Consider the following 21,324-nt stretch of genomic DNA (forward strand, 5'->3'; position numbering starts at 1 on the left):
CCAGTGGCTGCTCTCTAGTTTGCCCCCCCGACTTTTTCCAAATATTTTCATTTAAATAACTGTTTGAATCCAACATTTCAATAAAAATCAAAGATTAAAGAAGAGTCCAAAATATTAATAGAAATTTTTGTTTTTTCTTTTCTACCCGATTAATCATCTCATGACCCCTCAGATTTATTTTCTGTCCCTGTGGAGTCTGACCCCAGGGTTGGGAACCTCTGAACTAAACTATTGATATCATATATAAAATTATATATATATAATAATATATAATTTGCAAAACAAGTACTTTTACTTTTGATACTTTAAGTACATTTTGATTATAATACTTCTGTACTTTTACTTAAATAAGATTTTAAATGACTTTTACTTTTAATGGAATACTTATAGATCATGGTATTCGTAGTTTTACTTAAGTAAAAGTTCTCAGTACTTTTTCCTCCACTGGTTTCTGAAATGTGTGGAAATCTTGCTTCAAGGAAATAGTTCAGCGTTTTGAGAAACGCTTATTCGGTTTCTTGCCGAGAGTTAGATGAGACGATAGATACCACATTTTTATCTGAGAGTCTATCTTATCTAACTCCCAGCAAGAAAGCAAATATTTCCCATAATGTTGAACAATTCCTTTAAATATCCAGATGTGTAGCAAGAAGTAAAACTGTATTTACACTAAAACGACTGACCCCAAGTCAGCTACATATACAGTACATATATTTACATTGTTTATGTAATGTTACTCTCTACAGCCCTTTTTTTTATTACTTGACAGAAAACCCGCTGGTCGACACTTTCCCCCTCAACTCCAACAATTTACCAGCAACCCTGTCATCCTGCCAATACCCTGCTTTTTACGAGCAGCAATATCATATTTTTGATGTCAAAGTGACGCCAGCCCTGCCAAGCCATTAGTGTCAACATCACCTGACAACATTCAGAAAAGTGCTCACATTGGTACTTTTAGTAAGGGGGGAGGGGGGGTAGGTATACAAAGCTGACCTTTGTGCAGCCTGTGCAAATTGTGCCCTATAGGCTACTCAGTCACACTCTGTGGATCAGATGAGTCATAGCCAAACAGCCCGGGGGTGATTGGAGATGCGGTAGTCATGGCGATGGGGGTGTTTGCCGAGCTTCCTTTACAGGAGCGTCAGCCATCATCGGTCACTGACGAAAGGAGTTCTCATCAGAACTCATCCTCAGAGCTGTCGGCCAGCAGCATGGCCTGATCCTGGCGGCTGGTCCCGGGCTCTCGAGGTTGCTGGGGGAGGAAGAATAAAACTTAATACTTAATCACAAGATTGATCCTCGATAACAAGTGAAATAAGTATTAAGTGATAAATCCAAGTGGAGTATTGACCTCTGGCTGCCTGACCTTCCTCCTCTGGTGTTTGAAGCTGTTCCTTCTCTTGCGGTGAATCATCCGGATGCTGTAGAGGGCGCCGACGATTAGCAGGGCCCCGGTAATGCCGATGCCCACGGGGGCCAACATCCCAGACACGTAACCTGCCTGGCGAGGGTGAGGTCAAACACAGAGGTTAAAACGCAGGGCCGGCTCTAGCCATTTTGGTGCCCTATAGGCGAAATTCGTATTTGGAGCCCACAACCCCCCGCTCTAGGGTTAGAGTTCAACCCCCCAAGAACCCTAACCCTAGCCCTGTAAACTGCAACACACATCAGACATTACAATGGTTTTAAGACAACAATTAAGATTTTCATAAATAACTATTGATTATAATATAAATGTACAATTGGTCCCTGATATTGTTGGCTTTAAAGTGTTTAGTCATTTTCACTACAATTTACACTTTTATTAACAAATAAGTACGGCCAGGCAGATGAAAAAGTGAGAGAAAGAGAGTTACAGGGGTGAAAAGTGTATTTCTTTCTTTCTTTGTTCATTTGTAACCTCAATGCAGAAAATAAGGAAGGGCGCCCATCAGCATTTAAAAAAAATAATAACCAAAGCCCCCCAGAAGATAGCGGGCTAGGCGACCGCCTATATGGCCTATGTCTTAAACCGGCCCTGTCAAAACGGAACAAACAAGTCTAATCCAGGTAATCTTTGTTATACTCCAAATGATCAAAAACAGTGGTGGTTAATTTGCCTGGATGAAGAAAGATGATCTAAGCAGCCTAACAGATAAGACTAAAGAAATAGAGAATATAACCAGCTTTATCCATAACACTATTTAGTAAGGGAGCAACATTTTGTTATGGACAACCAAGACTTTTTAGGGGCAGCAGGGGGCAGTCTTACCTTTTCTCTGATCAGCTCGACCCAGCTTCTCACTGGAAGAAAAGAGCCACAGATGTAGCACCATTTCTCTCTATATAGTGGTAGTTTAAATGTTTCTGGTCACTTAAATACAGTATGCATTAAATACAGTATGCTAAATTCCAGGGCTTATAAAAAGATCATTTATAAACCATATGTTGTCATACTCAGCCCCTGGTTGCGTTGAACCCAGACAGGAGGCGGAGGGATGAGGCTGTACGGAGGCTGCGTCGAGGATGCTTTAGGTGTTTCCGTCAGGTCCTCATCGCTCTCATCCTCCACCGATTCCTCAGAGTTTTCATCCTCCTCATCCTCATCTTGCTCCTCTGTGGGGAAACAAATTAAAACGATCCCATTCAGCAGCCAAGAAAAGATCACATTTATATGATTGAAAATGAAAAAAAAGATAATGAAAATGAAAATGTTTTTCAGTTAAAACTCGTCTTACCCTCAGACTCCATCTCCTCCAATCCTGATCTGGATCTGTGCGCCGGCCGATGGGTTGCCATGGTTACCGTTGTCATAGCATGCTGGAGGGATGAGAGGGAGGGACCGGCGGTGGGCAAGTTCTCTTCAAGGTTCGGTGTCCTCGCAGCACCTACACGTTACAAATTACATGGCCCGAGGAGAAAGCAAGAAAGGTTTTTAACTCACTGTGAGCACAACTGCAGTGTAATAATGTGTCTCCAAGTACAAGATGCCTAATTAGACTTTCAAGTATCAACAAGTTCACATTAATGCTGAAGTGACACGAATACCAACCAGTGGCTGCCTAGAGGGAATAAACTAAAAAGATACGTGGTACTTAAACCTGCAGTAGACAGGGCAAATATTCCATAATAACCTTTCAGCATATTGTAACTCAAGTGTTCTGAGAGATAATAAAGCAATAGGCATTACAGTAACAGAATATTGATCTTATATTTGATCAGTGCTGCCTAGTTTAACCGTTTGATCGGAGTTTGCGAGTGATTGACAGCTGCTCAGAGACGGCAAGGCTCCAGCTCGGCTCTGATTGGTTGTTTTCCTCCGGTCTGTGAAATCTTGCAGATGCCGTTGTTAGGACACAGAGGCACATGACTTTTTTCAGATGGCTCATGCACTACTGTCGGGATATAGTGACCATTTTATAAAAATAACTTTTTTTAATCATAATTGCTCCATTTCTACCCACTGCTGCTTTAAGTAATTGTTCCACAGAGCATTATGTTGACATTAAGATTCATTCATTCATTCTGGTCCTGCCACATCACCTCTCTCAGACTGATCCTCCAGCTCAGCCCCGGCTGGCCGCTGTGAAACAGACGGACCCGAAGAGCCCATCGGCTCCAGGAGCTCCCCGCCAGACGTCTGCCAAGGTGACGTCCAGTCTGGTATCAGCCCCATCAGCGGGGCGTGCGAGGGGCCGTCGCTGTCTGTCTCCACGGTGACCAGCTGGTCCAGGTCCGCCTCTGACTGAGGCATTCCTCCGGTCGCCATGGCAGCGGGAGGCTGAGCGCTGCCGGGCACCAGGGTGACCGCTGCCGCCGCCCCCTCTGGTGTGACATCTTCAAAAGGCTCAAAGATGAGAGGCAGAGCCTCTGATGACATGGTACCCTCGGTGGCTTCATCCTGAGACGGCGGGACCACGGTGTCCACTGTAGCACATGAGACAGGATGAGGATCAGGATGGTATTTCATTTAGAAAGGGTGAACTTGTTTGGATGTGAAATACTGAAGGCTGAAAAATGATGTTTTCAGTGAGTAAACTAGGGCAAATAAATGAGCAGTTTCTTTACACACAACTCGGCTGGAAATATTTTCTATTGCAAAGCAGAAACAGCATTCAGCACTCAAGTATTTATGACAGAATGCAACTTTTTGAAAGTGGCACCTCTTTAGACGTGCACTTTTCTCATTAGAAGCACCCTCTCAGAGCCGAGTTCAGCTCAGACACAATGAAAGGAGGATTGTTCGAAAAATAGTTCTTTCTAGATAAGAGGCGACCACAGAGGGGGCTGTCACTGGAGACACTGCCGCTGCCTATCTCTCAGGCATTTCCTTTAGTCCAAAGCATTTCTAAAGTAGGCTGAAAAATGCTTATAAAGGCTGCAATCCTTTTACATAATGCTGTTTTGGGAATTTTTTTTGTCAGCTTCCTTTCTGTTGGGAGGAAGCTTCATCAAACAGACAATCCCCAAATGGACGGCGGGAACACATATTGGCTCAGGCAGACTCCTTTAATCCATTTCTGCCTCTCTGAATAATAACCTGCCTGTTTCTTTACAATAGTCTGGATGGGGAATGTGAAGGGTGGGGAAGGAAGAGAGGAGGTTTGAGGTGGGGGGTGTATAGATAGGTTGAATCCTCTAAAGACTTGTGTAACACACCCTGCCACCAGCCCATTCCTAGCAATCGTGTTCCTTTCTTTTTTCCCGGCTCGAGTCAGGAATAGAAAGTAATTAGACCGCCACGGGTCCCAGCTGGGGTTCAAAGTGGAGCGTGGAAAAGCGGGGCGCCTTTTCTTTGCCAATCATCAAAGGCAATCTCTGCCACTAGACGTGTCGTTTTCATTTCCGCCTCACTTTTTTAATGAAGCCTCCTGAAACCCTGCAAACTCCAGCAAGCCTCAGAGTACAGCTTGTTGTGGAAGGTGACAAAGACTGCAAAGCACACAGTAGGGGATTTTGTAAGTTTGGACATGTTGGAAAAAGGGATTACAGAAAGTTTTACCCCCCAAAACATGCTTTTCTAATCTCTCTGACTTACCTCCACTGGGCCTTGCTGCCTCAGTCCACAGGCTTTCTGGTCCATCCTCTCTGGGCATCATGTTGGGTCCAATTTCAGGCAGCAAGGGGTCCGGGAGGGATGATATGGTTCCATCGTGGCCCCAAATGGACAAATGTGTGGAGGTCCGTGGGGAGAAAAAGACCGTGGGAGGGATGGAGCTGTGGGAGGTCAGTTTCTGGAGCCGCGCTCCAGGATTTGGAGGTTCTGTAGAGCTTGTTTCTGGGTCTTTATCCTGGAGAGCATCACCATAACCAGGTGGTTTTGTTTGCTCCTCCTCACCTTGACCTTTGCCCTCCCTGGCTGGGATGCTCAGCTGTGGCGGCGCCGTGGAGGAGGCTGAAAATCCATCCGACAGCTTCCTCCCACCTGTAGGACTCAACACAGGCTCACTGGTAACAGGTGCGTCCTCCTTTATACCTTCTGGACCAACAGACAGCACCGAAGCCGCCTCCGACTGTCTTTCAGCGTCTCCCATCTCGGATGAGCTCCCGACCTTCTCCCTTTGGCTCCATGCCTCCTCCTCTCCGACAGCCTCGCTCGGCCCAGATCTTCCATCGCGGCTGTCCCCATTTCCCGTCTGCGTCACTGCATCTATCCCCTCAGGTCGTCCATGTGGGCCAGCCCCTCCTTCTGCACCTACATTCAGCATCAGGCCAGTCACATGTTCTGTAGCTGAGGGGTCAGAGATTGACCCAACAGTTGCAGCAACTGAGCTGGCACATTGTCCATCACAGTTTAGTGTGTGGGTGAAGTTTGGGAGGTGGACAGGGGTGCCGTAGACACAGAGACAGGTCCCAGCAGCCAGGATGAGGAGGAGGGGGCGATGGAGCGTCCCAGACATCAGCATCTCTGTCTCGTCTCAGTGCCTGCTGAGAGTGGACACGAATGATAAAAGTGTGAACAGACCCTGCTCTGCTACTTCCTTCAACACGTTGCCACCCAGGCAGACATGTGGACAGAGAGACAAAAGCAGAAGGGAAGGAAGGAAGATAGGTGACAGGGCACATTTAGTGTGTGTGCAGATTAAAGGGTCAGAATGCAAATATAGCACTTCATATATAGCCTGTGATAAGCAGAGAGAACAGGATTAACTGTGCATCACTGCATGCCTTTGCTTTGATGCTACAGCTGCACCATTTTTTGGATAATTCGGGTGAAATTCCTTTTTCATCTCTTGTGTTAATTTTGTATAAACAGAAGGAAATGCAAAGCACACACACACAGAGAGAGAGGGAGAGTGACAAACAGAGAAAGAGAGAGAGAGAGAGAGAGAGGGAATCTGACACAGCAATCCTTAGCACCCCTCCGCACTTCACCTATAAATAGCACCAGGTTTTCTATCCTCTAGGATCCTCTACAGATGGATCCATGAATGTTAGAACTACACAAGCCCGCATCTCTCTCTAAAAAAGAGCACAATATATGCACATTACCAAATTGGATAAAAAAAGAGGCTGTGCATGGTGCATTTGACAGCAATAATCACCTAATAATGCTGTAGAAAAGGAAGAGAAACGACACTGTTCGCAGGGTGACACCCTGTCATATTGCCTGAGTCAGACAGAGAAATCATCACCCAGCCCTGATGATGCTCAAGATAGTCCAACACAATGTCACAATACAACCCACGTTTCTGCCTGCATGCGCACCTCCCCGGTGTGATCAATACGGTGTACCAGCAGGGATGCTCGTGCATTTGCGTCCACCACCACCACCTGACAACATAATGTGGCTCGAGCATTTTCTTTGGACTGTAAACAAATTCACACTGCAGAATCAGAATCAGCATACTGGAGCTAATCAGAGCCTCCACAGAGAGAGATTACAATGCATGCATTCTTATGTATTAGAGCGCATCATATTCTGGAGATGCATAACAATTAAAGGCTGAAAATAATAAATACCTTGCAGAGTTCATGATGGATCGCTGAGCCTGGAGGACGCACAGATTCTCTTGCAGTGTGCACAAGAAATTGCAGTTCGCACGGATACAAATTGAGGATAAAAGGCAGCTGAAGGAGAGGCTTGTTGTTGTGCAGCTCGGCGTCACTGACTGGAAGTCTTCTCTCTCTACGTATGTCCGCCTGCTTAACAGACGTGCTGCCACCAAATGCTTCAATCAAAACTGCAGATTTTTATTCAAACCGACATCTGCTTCATGATAACTATATTACCTCCGAGTGCATCTATTCCTTGTCGGATGATCATCAGCAGTTCATGTTGTCATGATCTTTCCCAAAGGGGTCATCCGAGGCTCCTGGTGCTGCTGAATGGACAGCTCCTTAACCTCAACTTAAATGTTGCACAATACTCTCAGAGAGTTTTATTCAAATATTACATGATTTTTTTCTTTATTGCTAAATGTAATCAGCTCTGTTACAATAGAGGCAAATGTAGTATTTAAAATGATAATAATAATGCATCAATTAGATTAAAAGCAGTATAGGCCCTACTTGTGTTTCAAGTTTCAAGTTCTTTATTGTTCATAGAAGCAGTCGTTGGCAATGGAAATCTTTCAAGGCTCCCTCCAAGAGTGCACATTAAATATGTATAAAAAAGAAAATGATGCAAATAAAAGAGGAAACATTAAGCTAAGACATGAAAATTGTGCAGAATATATATGGATGAAATATGGAGTGGACTTTTTTAGTAAATGATTTATAGGACCATCAAATAAGCCATGCAGGAGATGTTATGATATTTTTTATACATTGGCATAGGTCTCTTAAATATTGAATTGTTCAAAAAAATAAATGTGAAAAAGTATAATTGTTTTGGAATTATGAGAGTTAGAGTATCACTAGGTTCCCTCTTGAGCTACGACACAATGTTCAGGTAAAATGGGCCAATATCAAAAAGAGGGCAACACAGTGATTTCAGCTGAAATCATTTTCGTTTTAACAGTAAATTAACACTAACTGTTGTCTTTGGTGTGCCATAGTAACAACACCATAAATACATTTTCATGCAATAAGAAAGATTTAACAAATATTTCATTGAGTAATGCATTTAAAAATACCACGTAGCCTATATAAAATATAAAATGAAAAAATATAGATTTATGGTCGACGGGTGCATAGAAATTGCAAAATGAATTGTAATTGAATGTAAACAGGAATTTGGTTAATACTATACTACTATACTATACTATGAGATATGAGATTGAAATCATATATATATATATATATGATTTCAACCTCATATCTCATAATAACAGATCTGCAAAAGATATAGTTAATTAAGAAAACTTTAACAAAAGGAGTCTACGTGGGTTATGTTCATGATATTGTAGTCTGTTTGTTGTAAAATAATAGCTCTAAGAAAACAAGGAGTGAAGAGGTATCTGTTATTATCCACATGTTCTTACAGTGATTCATATGCACTCCCAGGTTTATTGTGAACATAGGCTATTATGAAGCTCTATTTATAGAAATAAAGAAATGTTTTGTGGATGGCTGATTCCTTTCTGTGTGACCACACTGGCCCTTTCAATTATTCCAAAATAGCACAACATATGAGCAGGTGCATGCATGAGATTAGTGCTAAGGAGGAATTGAGTGACACACTGAATACAGTTAATGATATGGCAATGTGGTAATTAATTGTTAAACAAATGGTATAATAATTTGCTAGTGTTTCCCTCCAGAGAAATGTGACACCTAAGGGGACAAGAGATATTAGTCTTGATATGAGAACCTTCTAGACAGACCAACAAAACTGGCAGTTGGTGCACACACAGAAAAAGTTCCAGTGACCTCATGTGGTGGCCCAGTGAGCTTACACCATCAGCATGAGTTACATCTTTGTAAATAGTCAGAGGGACAATCGTTACACCTTTTTAAAGGGCCCATATTGTAAAAAGCGAGATTTTCAGGTCTTTTAGGTTATAAAGCAGGTTTAAGTTCTATATAAATACTGTTAAACTATCAAAACGCTCAATATACGGAGAAATACACACGGCCATATTCAGAAATTGTGCGTTTGAAACAAGCCGTTAGGATTTCTGTCCATTTGTGATGTCACAAATATATAATAGTAAGACCATAACATGGTTTTAAACGTAAACATTCTAAATGTGTCCCAGTTTATTTCCTGTTGCAGTGTATGTACATAACATCAGCTGGCAGGAAGTAAACATGGACCCAAACTGTTGCCTAGCAACGCAATTCCTTTGCAATTCCGTTGTTGAAATGCACTAAAACGGAGCATTTCAGACAGAGGGTAAATACAGGTATATTCAGGTAGACAGTATGAGTAAAATAAAGTTTATTTTTTTAACATTACAGCATGTAAACATGTTCTAGTAGAAACAAAAATACAAGTATGAACCTGAAAATGAGCATAATATGGGACCTTTAAGAAAGTTTATATCCGTTTACAATTCATTTATTATTCATTTTCATTCAACTGAGCTCTTCACTGTTACCAGTTATCCCTAGAATACAGGAATTTTCAACGCTTCAAAAAATACACAATATACAATACACGACTCATCACAGCACAACAATATATCTGCAATATATGAAAAGTAATACAATTATGTATGCCGAAAATACATTTGAATTGAAGGCTATTTCTTAATTTTTTTTAGGCCTTTATTTGACATGAAGTGATAGTCACAGCTTAAGAGACAACCACAACAACAACACATAATAGATGTAAATCCCACTCTGCCTTTTATTTACTCTCTACTTCATGGATTATTTTTTGTTTTTTTTTGTTGTTTTTTACATTTATCTTTTGATATTGCAATATATTTGTATTAATTATGTTGTATTTGTTTGTTTGTTTTATTGACACAACAAACATTAATTACTTATTTTTTGTTTTCTTCCATTTACATGCATGTTCTTTTTAAATATCTATATATTGTAATTTGCTTAATGAATTGTATATATGTGTATATATATGTTTTTGTTTTTATTTTGTTCTTTTTTTATTTTTATTTATTTTTATCATTGAATTGACGCTTTGGCAATATTGTTCACCTGACAGTCATGATCAATAAAGCAAATTGAATTGAATTGATAGTCTTGAGACAGGTGGGATTCGAACCCCAAGTTTCCATCGTTCTAATCATTTTGAGCATATTTGTGATCAGGCAATCCACGTGACGTCATCGCGTTTCCTGAGGACCGCAACCCAGCCCAACCGGAAGACAACTGATGTGTTGTTGATGCTAACTGGCTCAACACTGACTTTATCTAACACATTAATAAAATGCCATTATTTGATGGGTTGGGAAGTGGAGGAGAGAAGACTGCCATCGTTATTGATTTAGGAGCAGCTTACACAAAGTGAGTATCAGCTGTTAGCACGTCTATTTAACAAATAACTATATATATAGGTTAGCATAATATGCTAACGTACATATCTGTTGTCTCTAGGCAACCAATACAGGGATAAACTTCATAAACACATGATGTATATACATGTATATATACTGGTGGTAAATGCTGTTGCGTTAGCTAGTAAGCCGCCCAGTCAATGCTCACTAACATTAGACATGTCAGTGTTTAGCTATAAGGAGCTAAACTAGCTGGTAGCACAGCTACACTGTCAAATGAACGCTTTTCAACACCCTACTTATTTGGGTAAATCTCAAACAATGAGCCAATTTAAACCAGAATTCAGACCAGACAAGGTTTCTGTCATTTATCCACTGTGAGATAAAGCTACTGCTCCATTGTTGACTGTTGTTTGAGTGACCTAAATAGGTTTTTGCTAATCTGAAAGCTGTCTGATAGTAAAAGTCACTTCATCTGTCATTATATCTTACACATCTCCCCACAATTAGGGTATTTACGATAAGATAAGATAAGATAAGATAAGATAAGATAAGATAAGATGAACCTTTATTAATCCTCGGAGGGAAATTCAGTTGTCAAAGCTGCAACATCAGCAAACAGAGTGAAACACAGGAGAGGTAAAGGTATACAAAAATTATAATTATATAATTATATATTATTATTAATATAATTATATAATACATATTTACGATGAGCACATTACTGAAGATTTACCAAAAATGATACAATAAAATTCTTAATTTTTTTTGCTGGCAGTGAATATCATCTTGCTGAAATTGTAGGCAAATGTATTATATTATCTAGATGAGAAACTGGCCTGAGGCAAGTCACATGAAGATCAAGAGGACTGTTCTTCTCTTTTAATAATGATTTCTTTGTCTACAATTTCTGTCCCACATCATTTGACACAGAGCTGCTCTGTTATTTTTATATGCAACTTGCTAAAATGATTATGTAGCCCTTTAAAGGTCCCATATTATGCTCATTTTCAGGTTCATATTTGTATTTTGTGTTTTCTACTAGAACATGTTTCCATGCTTTAATGTTCAAAAAAACTTTTATTTTCCTCATACTGTCAGCTTGAATATGCCTGTATTTACCCTCTGTCTTAAACGCTCTGTTTTACCGCATTTTGACGGAATTGCAACGGAATTGCAACAGAATTGCGTTGCTAGGCAACAGCTTGGGTCCATGTGTACTTCCTGTCAGCTGATGACATTCACATACACTGCAACCAGGAAATAAACTGGGACACATTTAGAATGTTTATGTTTAAATCTGTGTAAGGGTCTAAATATTGTATATTCGTGACATCACAAATGGACAGAAATCCTGACAGCTTGTTTCAAATGCAGAGTTTCGGAATATGGGCTGTGTGTATTTCCCTGTGGATTGAGTGTTTCGATACTTTCACAGTATTTATATAGGACTTTAGCCTGCTTTATAATAAAAAACATGAAAATCGCACTTTTTTATAATATGGGATCTTTAAGCCAAGTCTTTGTATGCAGTCCCTACTCTTGCTTGTATCATAGAATGTGCAGGAGCCTTAAAAAAAGGTTACTGATTGCATTTTTCTTGCTAGTAATAATATTGAACAACTAAAAGTAAACATCTCGATCTTCTCTGCACGCCCTCTAGCTGCTCTGCTGACCGTTTTCTGTTTCTTGCAGATGTGGCTTTGCGGGGGAAACGGGGCCCAGGTTCATAATTCCGAGCGAGATCCGGAAACCGGGACAGCAGCAGGTGAGACACCGCTGTGCTTTGCTGAGTGTAATCATTTGGAAGGATGTTTGGAGACTGCAAAATGATGTGTTAATGTGTGGTGTCACTTTCAGGCCATCAAAGTTGTTCAGTACAACATCAACACAGAAGAGCTTTATGTCATCCTCAAAGAGTTTATCCATTTATTGTACTTCAGGTGAGACTCTGCTGCTGTAAGCAAGTGTTTAAACATCCTTTTTTACAGAACATATACTGCTTTTAGCTGAATGGTCCAGCCTCATTGAATCAATGTTTGTCCTCCCATTTGTCTCAATCAGGCACCTGCTGGTGAACCCTCGAGACAGAAGAGTGGTCATCATCGAGTCCATCCTCTGCCCGTCTCACTTCAGAGAGACGCTCACCAAGGTTTTCTTCAAACAGTTTGAGGTATGAAAACCAAGCAGATCAGTGTTTTATAGAAGCTGCCGAACACGTTTTGAAGAAGTGTTAATGCATGTAAGAAATGTACTTGTTTAAATATACAATAAATGTGATTTCCACATCAATTTGAAAAGTATAGGAACTTCAGCTTGACTACAGTAAAGAAAGTCCTGCTATAACACACGTCTTTTTAACTTTACTGACAACCTTGATAGTGAGTGTGAGCTACAGTGTGTTATTCTTTGATGGTGTTTTCCAGGTGCCCTCTGTGCTGTTTGCCCCAAGTCACCTCATGGCCATCATGACTTTGGGCATCAACTCTGCTCTTGTGATGGACTGTGGCCACACAGAGACGCTGGTGCTACCTGTATCCTTTTTCTGTCATCTTGGAGTCTTCGACCTTTTAACGAATATTCCAACTGTTTAGGAATTGGATGTTTGCTTTCTTACCCACAATCAGGAGAGAAGATTGATTAATCTCTGTCAGCTCAATGGAGAGTATGGTCCAGGACACGTTTAGCCTCGACCAGCATAAAGACAGGAAGCGGGGGGAAACGACTAGCCCCTCTCGAAGGGGAAAAACTTGTGTATAAACTTTATACGTTACCACCTTAACTGTGAACTCAGGTTTATGAGTGCACTCCTATTCTGCCAGCTTGGGAGGCCTTGCCTTTGGGAGGGAAAGCCATCCATAAGTAAGTAGCTCTAACAGATTTCAGAAGTGACTTTGCATGTTGGTGTACTATTTTGTGCACTCTTGTCTGTAAAAAGAACACGCGTTGATTGCAAATATTATGACTGTAAAATGAAACCTTTGTTTTTTTTGTTTTAGATGTGCTTGTTTCCTCCCATAACTGCATGTGTCTGTATTTATTACAGAGAATTAGATGGACTTCTTGTGGAACTGTGCACTGTGGACACAGACACCACCACTGGGCAGAGTGTACCAGCTGCCATTGGTAATTACAGAAAAATACTCGTCTTTTTAAATGGATACGCTTGAAAAAGCTGATTTGTTTTACGATGCAGAGGGCAGAAAAATATATGGGCTTTGACCCATTATGCGTCATTTACTATTCATAAGAAAAACTTGTTTCTGTGTGACATTTCAGCGAGTCCCTTTCTCAATTTGTGAATTATACATATGCATACAGTCTAATTTTAGAGTTTTCTCGCCACACTTTTTCTTGATGGAGGAAACCAAACTGAACGGTCGTGTCGAGCTGTGAGATCTACAGCTGCAGCAGAGTGAGAGAAGCTACACATATATGTATCAATAATTAAGACAGACAGGAGGCCGACTCTCTCGGCTGGGCTGTTGAACCAACTGCATTTCTGCAGTAAGAACAGAGGGCCTCAGATCTCTGTAATCAGAGAAAGATTAATGCCTGAAATCTCTATACATGATTTGTTATTGTCTGTATCAGTGTTTCCCAAACTTTTTTTCTGGGAACCCATTTTTTTTTTATAAATGACAAACCATCGCGACCCAATTCACAATAGGCCTCATCCATAAATTGTGAGAAGAGTGAATTTGTTTCGTAAATGAACGTTCCTGACCATTTTTACTGCCATTTCCGCATCACCAGATAGAATCTTGAATAGGTAAACCAGCTGTTTCGAAGAGATAAACGTTTGATAAATCAGAACTTCGATTTATGCACGTTATTGGAAACCTATAAAAACATTATATACTTTATAATTGAGACCAAATAAATGCATTTAGGCAGAGTTAACAGGCTACCTCATTCTTTTTATTTCTCCAGCAAAACAAACAGAATGTACGCTAACCTTTCATATTAGATTCAGTGTTATAAGTAGGCTACATTTATCAGAGCAGTACGAACACTCAGGCTCCCTCATGTGGCTCAAAGGTGTACTGCAGATATAAATCCTTAAATACAAGACTGGAAGAAATTCTACAAATTTATTTTGGCGACCCTAATAAAATCTCCTGCGACCCACCTGTGGCTCCCAACCCAGTCTTTAGGAATGACTGGACTGTATGACAGTAGTAACTAAATACCACAATACAAGTTTCTTTTGCAACAACTGGACCGTCCTTTGCTACAGTGTCAGCGCACACATTCCCCAAACGCTGATTCAGCCCCATCATGAATCTAACTTGGAAGTGAAATGAGAGAAATAGCTGATTTGTGAATAAGCCAACCAGAGAAAATTAAGTTTCTCCTCATTTATATGTCTCTTTTTAATCTTTTCTTCAGGGACCATCCCAGAGGAGACTGTGGAGGATATCAAGGGTAGGTTTGTTTTCAGGGTTTAAATTCTGCACCCCTCGCTTTTTCTCCCGTGAGGATAACGGATCGAGATTTTAATTATTTCCTTCAAAGACAGCATTCCCAAAAGCCTGCTCCCTTCATTACCATCTGTACACTGGAATATTATCCTAGCTGAAAACGGATGTGTGTTTCACAATGATGCAGATATGTAATTTACTTGGTGCTGCAAAATAACCCATGCCAATAATGTAATTATAGCTTTCATTGAGGACTAATGTGCGTCTTAAAGCTTTTTAATTAATTACCGGTTGTTACATTGCCTACAGTCATTAAGGACATTGGTTAAAATGTTCATCCTTAGTTATAAATGTACCTGTCTTTTAGTTGGATGTTTGCTCATTGGTTTTGTTTCCTGCAGTCAGAACATGTTTTGTCAGTGACCTGCAGAGAGGTCTCAAGATCCAGGAAGCCAAATTTAACCTGGATGGTACAGCTGAAGTGAGTGACATGTTGTTTTTATACTAGTTACCTTAGTTATACTCAGTCTGTAAACAAATGTTTGAATTAACTAATGCATTGCTGTGCATTTGTCTACAATTCTTCCTTTCTGTGAACGTGTTTGTAGCGTCCAGCCCCTCCTCCAGATGTTGATTATCCTCTGGATGGTGAGAAAATCCTGCACGTCAACGGATCGATCAGGTAGTTCATCAAATTATGTTTTTTTTTATTATATTTGCTGTTGCCTTTAACTGAGACAAACACAGATATTTAGCTCTTTTTTTTGTTTTTTTTTTAAAACTAGAACTCTGTTTGTCTCTCTGCTCTACCGTCCATCTGTGGGACAAGATAATAGTCTTTTAACTTGCTTGTTGTCTGCACTGTGTCTTTAAATTTCTGTCACAAAGTTGTCACTCAGTAGATTTTCTCTTTTTTTTTCTCCAGGGACTCTGTGATGGAGATCCTTTTTGAACAAGACAATGAAGAGAAGAGCGTGGCCTCTCTGATACTTGATGCTCTGGTCAAGGTAGAGACAAGTTATTCATTCTAATATATGTCTCGGCATGTTTGAGGGCACGATATTATATTGATGAGCAATCACTTACTTGATGTAAAGTAATCAAGTAATATAGGTTGGGAACCACTGTTTTAGAGCATGCATGTTGCAGCAATATAGTATAATCTTACATGGCCCTCTTCACCATCTTTTGTGCTTTGGTTGACATTATTCCATTTGGATTTTGCCTCACTAATCTTCCCTTTTGGTGGATAGCAGTTTGAATTAGTTTCTCCCTAATTATGCTGCTTTAAACCCTCAGTATGTTTAACAGGAGGAATGCAGCAACCCAGTTTTGCTCTCTGTATTGCACAGCCGCGGAGTCGAGTGTACAGTTTGATTCGGTGTGGTTGCTATGGCGACACTCAACTGAGGCCGCTCCATGTAACCGAGAGCAGTTTTGTTGTTCCATGTGGGGACCAAGTCGGCCCCGGACCGGGCTAATTAATCTCAGCGGGTGCAGCAGCAGCAGACATTACACAGCCTGCTACAGCAATACGTTTAAACCCCAATCTGTGCAGCACTCTACTCAGGATATATTGATATATCAGCAGGGCTGAAGAGAAGGCACTGTAGTAATGCCAGCTTCAGCTTCTTCCATCCATCACATTTTGTTTCAGTCTGCACCTGAAAACCACAAAATGCTGTCCTGTAGTGGTAGAACTACTGCTTCCTCCTGCCTTCTCTTTACTCCTACTGCACTGGCAAAATGTGTTCATTGTAATCCCTCTCTAATCTGTCATATCAGGGTGAAAAGAACAGGTGAAACCCAAGTAAATGTTCTAATTTGGTAAATGTGTGTTTCCCTGTAGTGCCCCATTGACACCCGTAAGGTGCTCTCGGAGAACCTGGTGGTGATCGGAGGCACGGCCATGCTGCCGGGTTTCCTGCACCGCCTGCTGGCGGAGATACGCCTCCTTGTGGAGAAACCCAAGTACAGCGACGTGCTGGCCAGCAAGAGCTTGCGTATACACGCTCCACCTGCCAAACCCAACTGCACCGCCTGGCTCGGAGGTCAGACATGAGATTTTATTTAAATAGTCATCCACTACCCTTTGAACTGAAGTGAGCAAAATAAGCAAATGGTATCATTTGGAAAGCCCTCTCTGTATTCATACTGTCCTCCGCTCAACAGGTGCTATCTTCGGGGCGCTGCAGGACATCCTGGGCAGCAGGTCGGTGTCACGAGACTACTACAACCAGACAGGCCGCATCCCAGACTGGTGCTGCTTGAGCTCCCCTCCTCCTGAATCTCTCTACGAAGCAGGAAAGACGCCTCCACCACTTATGAAGAGAGCCTTCTCCACAGAGAAGTAGAATGTGCAGTAACACAATTCAAATAATGTACTCTCTTTTACTCGCCGTAATAGATCAGTTCAGTAATCTTAAATGTAACATTTCATGTGTTGACTACACGAAACAGCTGTCTAGTAGTCCCACGTACGTTGTTGTATGCACCCACTGTGGGCTGTTTGACGATCAGGTGAGCTGGTTTCTGACCTCACCAGACAGAACAGATATTGGGGATTTTAGGTGGTTACATTGATATTCTACAAGAATCACGGTGTTAGAATTTCAAATAGGTTCTCCAGCCGTGTCTTTGGTTTCATTTGAAGTCTCATTGAGCAAGACTGAACCTATACTCACTTTAACGCCACTTTGTTTTGGATTTTGTTGGCAGATGATTACCAAATTGAGCTTAAGTCATCCAATTGTCAGCAAAACTGCAGAAAATGTTGCTAAACTTTGGAAAAAGCAGACATTATTCTAGTAGGGTGTGTGATTAAGTGTGGTGATCTGAGTGTTTTTTTACGGTAATGTCCCATGAAGTCCCCCCCCAAAAAAACAAACAAAAAACATGTCACTTATTTATTATATCGCTGTGTTTAGCGGTTGTTGAACTCAATAAAATTCCTGTACACTCACACAGTTATTCCAGCTAATAACGGCTTTTCATGTAAAAATGTAGCACATGTAACAGGAGGGTCAGAGATATGTGAGTCAGTGTTGATCTGAACACATCCACACTGTCCTGAGCGGTGGTCTGATCAAGCTAAATGATTGAAACCACCTGTGTGTGTCAACCATAGTAGTTGTTGTTGTTTACAGACTAAAACATCTTCCAAACAATGTCATCTTGATCTGTAACCTTTAAATCCAACTACTGCAACAAATAAATATTCAGAATCTAATCAGACTTGCTTTTTCTGCCCTTTTTATCCTAGAACACGGTGTATGTTTTAAAAAAGAATCTCAAATATTTCATAAAGAAATAGCTGATTAGACAGCTGTCTGTTTTTGTGTGAAGATAGCTTACAGACACCATCCTGAACTATGAACAACATTCCTATTTTATAAGTCTTGAAAGAGTCCACTGACTTACTTCCAAAAGGTAGAAAACAACTCACTGCATTGTCTATATAAACTTTAAAGAAGTTTGAATCACATCTAGTTCACTGTCAACCCAGAAAAGTGCCTTTCCCCCCCGGAGTATTGCCTCGGGTGCTGCCAAAATTCACAGTTTCTATTATTATGCTTTCGCACTGGCGACAGCCATCCCCGTTATGTTTTTGGGTTGTTCGTCCTTACAGTCCATTCTCGTGAACAGAATATCTCAGAAATGCCTGGAGCTAATTTCTTCGAATTTGGCACAAATGTCCAGTTGGACCCAAGGATGAACTGATTCGATTTTGGTGGTCAAAGATCACTGTGACCTTACTAAGCATGTTTTTAGCCATGACTCAAGAATTCATATGCTAATTATGACAATTTTACACAAATGTCTAACAAGTTAAAATGAAGTGATGACATTTTGGACAGACATGGATTTAAACTGCATCTTGACTTGGTAACTTAACTTGAAGGAGGCATACAACTGCGAGTCGGTAATTCAATTTTTTTTCCATTTGAATCTCAGAGCTATAAATTTGCACCGCATCATAGGGAAATATGTTTTTTCAGGCATTTATCCAGCTACATTTAAGCCTCATGTTCCACCTTAAAGGGTGTCTTTTATTTTTGTGTTTATTTTTTATTATGGTGACATTTCGCATCTTGTAGCACAAAGTTTAAGTTGCCTTTGGAACAAAATGTCATCCAACTTTGTTTCTGTGTGTAAGTTGATCAGAAGCCTCATTTGTTGCACTTTATATCCCTTGAAGGGAATTCATTTTTCCTCATCTACTCTAAATGTCCGAAGCTTTATCCACGGCCTCTATTCTGCTAAACGTATTCAAGAAACCCCCAAACACACTGTTAATGCGTGCGTCCCAGAAAGGAGCTGCATCTGTTTGGCCTTCTGGGTCACATTCATCACTCAGTTTTTGGTCCGTCTGGCCACTGTGGGCTTGGGAACTAGTAGCATTACCCACAATGCACCTGCAGCCCAAGATTGGCAAAAAGTGTGGGAAATCAGATCAGAGTTTGGATTCTGAAAATAGGCGTAAACACTGAGCGGAGGAGAGACGGAGATCAGGCTGTAGATGGATGTCAGGAGGTGTGTATCTGTTTGTCTTTCCTGTCTTCTTCAGTGACAGCAGTAAAGGCCAAACAACCTCCCCAAAGCATTCATAACATGCTTGTTGAAAACATTTTTCACTGCATGTGATTTGTAGGTTAATAACGGTTGACTTCCAGCTAAAATCTGGCTATGTTTGAGTTTCATCTGTTTCCATGTGATGTAGGGTAAAAAAAAAAGATGCATCTAATGAACCTCTTTCAACTCCAGAGGGATTTTGGAGAGGAAAATAAGACCTTTGTTCACTCATATGAAACAACCTCCTACCTGTGGATGCAGGCCAATGTTTGTCTGAGTTACCAAACTTACTCAGATTATCCATTTCTGACCATATAGCTAAAGACAGCCCAGATCTGGGGATATAGAGTAGTACAGTCCCACCTGCTGCCTCTGCTCCAGCTGAGGGAAACCCCATCCTCCCTCGATGGGGACTGGGACTGGAGCATCAGTGTGGTTCCCAGAGACAGGAAGCAGCAGCTGTCCGTCTGACCTCTGGCTATCAGACTGGGAGTCTGAGCGGGAAGAGGGGAAGCTCCCGGAACGTGGGTGATCCCTGAATGTAAGGAGTGTTGGAAGACCAGAAAGTTCAAAAGCAGTTCACACGCCCTCAAATCTGTCGGGATCTTCGAAGTATGAAATCCTGACGTTAAATGATGATTATATCCGTATTCTGCGCTATAGATTTAGACATCCTTCAGATAGATTTGGGAGTGCAAACTCCTCCTGAACGTGCTGGATTTGCTGAGCACATCGTATGACACCAGGAGTATTACAAAATACCCATTTCATACAAAAGTTCACGTCATGTACAAGGTGATGTAAAACCGACTTTTTCCACATGAGCACCAAGCTGGTCCACCGTCACAGCCCGCAAGGAGCAAGAGAGCAAATGTGGTGAGAGAAGAGGCATCATCCATCTCAGTTATCTCCTCCACAGAGGCTGTTTTTCAAAACACACAGCAGCCCAATGATCCCGTAAATCACACCGGCTGTGAAAACACACCTGAGCCCTCCTCATAAATGTAGGGGGCACATCTGTGCTTGTCATTCACGCCTTGCAGAATGAGCAAACAAGAGATGTGATACGGCTCGTTATCAGTGCACCTGTAAGTCAGTTTGGGGAAGTGAACATAATCAAGAATCAGCATTAACTGTAACTGAAAGTATCTACAAAGCAGGAGAAGCCAGGTATTGTGTAACAGGAAGGCTACAGTTGTTTATAGCACTCATGCCAACTGATGGTATCAGACATGTTATCTGTAGTAAACATGTGATTGTGCATAAACATGCCAAAATCAGGAGTGAAGGGAGGGAGACATTCTGTTCATTCTTGCAGCAACAATGTTGATAGCTTCAGGTCTACTGTGTTTGTGCCAACACATTGACACAAAAAAATGTCAGTGTGTTTGTGTGCAATACCTTTAGACTACATTTTTTTTCATGCATGCTGTACAGTTTTATATTTCTTTTAGGTATCTTTCCTATACTACTCCTGGCAACCATTGGATTTCATTCATTTCTGTGTACACGTTGCCATCCAGTGAAAACCATAAACTTTTCATGAGTCATGATGTATGTTTTCAGCTTTGTGACAGAGCACTTTTTCAGATAATCCAATTGTTTTTTTAATTGTTTATTTAGCTTAGCTAAGAGGAATGGAAGGACAATTTTCTTAACCCACGAAGAAACGCCTAATTCTTCATTTTATCTGAAAAATTAAAAATTAAAAAAAAAGAACGAGGACGAGGGTGCAATCAATCATCACAATGTTCACGTCCTTTTTGTAAAATAATTAGTAAACTGTTCGTCATCATTTTTTTATTTATTTATGAATAAATATAATTAATGAAACATTATTTAAAAGTTTTCTGAATTTGCTCTTTTACGGAAAAACATTTCCAGAAGAATTAAATGTTCAGACGAAGGCTGTGATATGTGATGATAATAAAATAATCATTTAACTAATAATAGTCCAAAATGATGTAAAATTGCAGTTTTAAGTTAAAACCCTCTGTCAG

General features: G+C 40.8%; 2 protein-coding genes across 6 annotated transcripts; one reads left to right on the forward strand and one right to left on the reverse strand.

Annotated features, from left to right (window-relative positions):
* Positions 1–38: 38 nt before the first annotated feature.
* On the reverse strand, positions 39–7,330 carry LOC119476572 (armadillo-like helical domain-containing protein 4). Of its 5 annotated transcripts, none has more exons than XM_037749957.1 (8): positions 6,946–7,330; positions 5,021–5,910; positions 3,526–3,909; positions 2,721–2,870; positions 2,440–2,598; positions 2,255–2,286; positions 1,370–1,504; positions 39–1,255 (listed from the first exon to the last, which is right to left on the reverse strand). In XM_037749957.1, exons 2-8 carry the CDS (start codon positions 5,886–5,888, stop codon positions 1,181–1,183), a joined length of 1,803 nt encoding a protein of 600 aa, XP_037605885.1. In that variant the 5' UTR covers positions 5,889–5,910; positions 6,946–7,330; the 3' UTR covers positions 39–1,180. The 5 variants fall into 5 exon arrangements, with proteins under 5 accessions (XP_037605885.1, XP_037605883.1, XP_037605881.1 ...); XM_037749955.1 differs by having other exon boundaries at positions 1,355–1,504; positions 5,021–5,907; positions 6,946–7,328; XM_037749953.1 differs by having other exon boundaries at positions 1,355–1,504; positions 6,946–7,328.
* Positions 7,331–10,140: 2,810 nt separating this feature from the next.
* On the forward strand, positions 10,141–17,986 carry actr10 (actin related protein 10). Its single transcript, XM_037749958.1, has 13 exons — positions 10,141–10,338; positions 12,024–12,096; positions 12,189–12,271; positions 12,393–12,501; positions 12,755–12,862; positions 13,123–13,190; positions 13,375–13,454; positions 14,721–14,756; positions 15,154–15,233; positions 15,361–15,434; positions 15,678–15,759; positions 16,602–16,803; positions 16,925–17,986. Exons 1-13 carry the CDS (start codon positions 10,262–10,264, stop codon positions 17,104–17,106), a joined length of 1,254 nt encoding a protein of 417 aa, XP_037605886.1. The 5' UTR covers positions 10,141–10,261; the 3' UTR covers positions 17,107–17,986.
* The last annotated feature ends 3,338 nt before the right edge of the window (positions 17,987–21,324 follow it).

This window comes from Sebastes umbrosus, chromosome 18 (genome assembly GCF_015220745.1).
Source record: "Sebastes umbrosus isolate fSebUmb1 chromosome 18, fSebUmb1.pri, whole genome shotgun sequence".
Lineage (NCBI taxonomy): Eukaryota > Metazoa > Chordata > Actinopteri > Perciformes > Sebastidae > Sebastes > Sebastes umbrosus.

Excerpts from the sequence above, each read along its gene's own strand:
- actr10 (XM_037749958.1), top strand. The coding sequence starts at position 10,262 with ATGCCATTATTTGATGGGTTGGGAAGTGGAGGAGAGAAGACTGCCATC. Across the intron at positions 12,272-12,392 it reads ATCCATTTATTGTACTTCAG|GCACCTGCTGGTGAACCCTC; the intron begins GTGAGACTCTGC and ends TGTCTCAATCAG. Across the intron at positions 13,455-14,720 it reads GAGTGTACCAGCTGCCATTG|GGACCATCCCAGAGGAGACT; the intron begins GTAATTACAGAA and ends TCTTTTCTTCAG.
- LOC119476572 (XM_037749955.1), bottom strand. The coding sequence starts at position 5,888 with ATGCTGATGTCTGGGACGCTCCATCGCCCCCTCCTCCTCATCCTGGCT. Across the intron at positions 2,287-2,439 it reads TCAACGCAACCAGGGGCTGA|TGAGAAGCTGGGTCGAGCTG; the intron begins GTATGACAACAT and ends CTTTTCTTCCAG. Across the intron at positions 1,256-1,354 it reads GGAAGGTCAGGCAGCCAGAG|CAACCTCGAGAGCCCGGGAC; the intron begins GTCAATACTCCA and ends TTCCTCCCCCAG.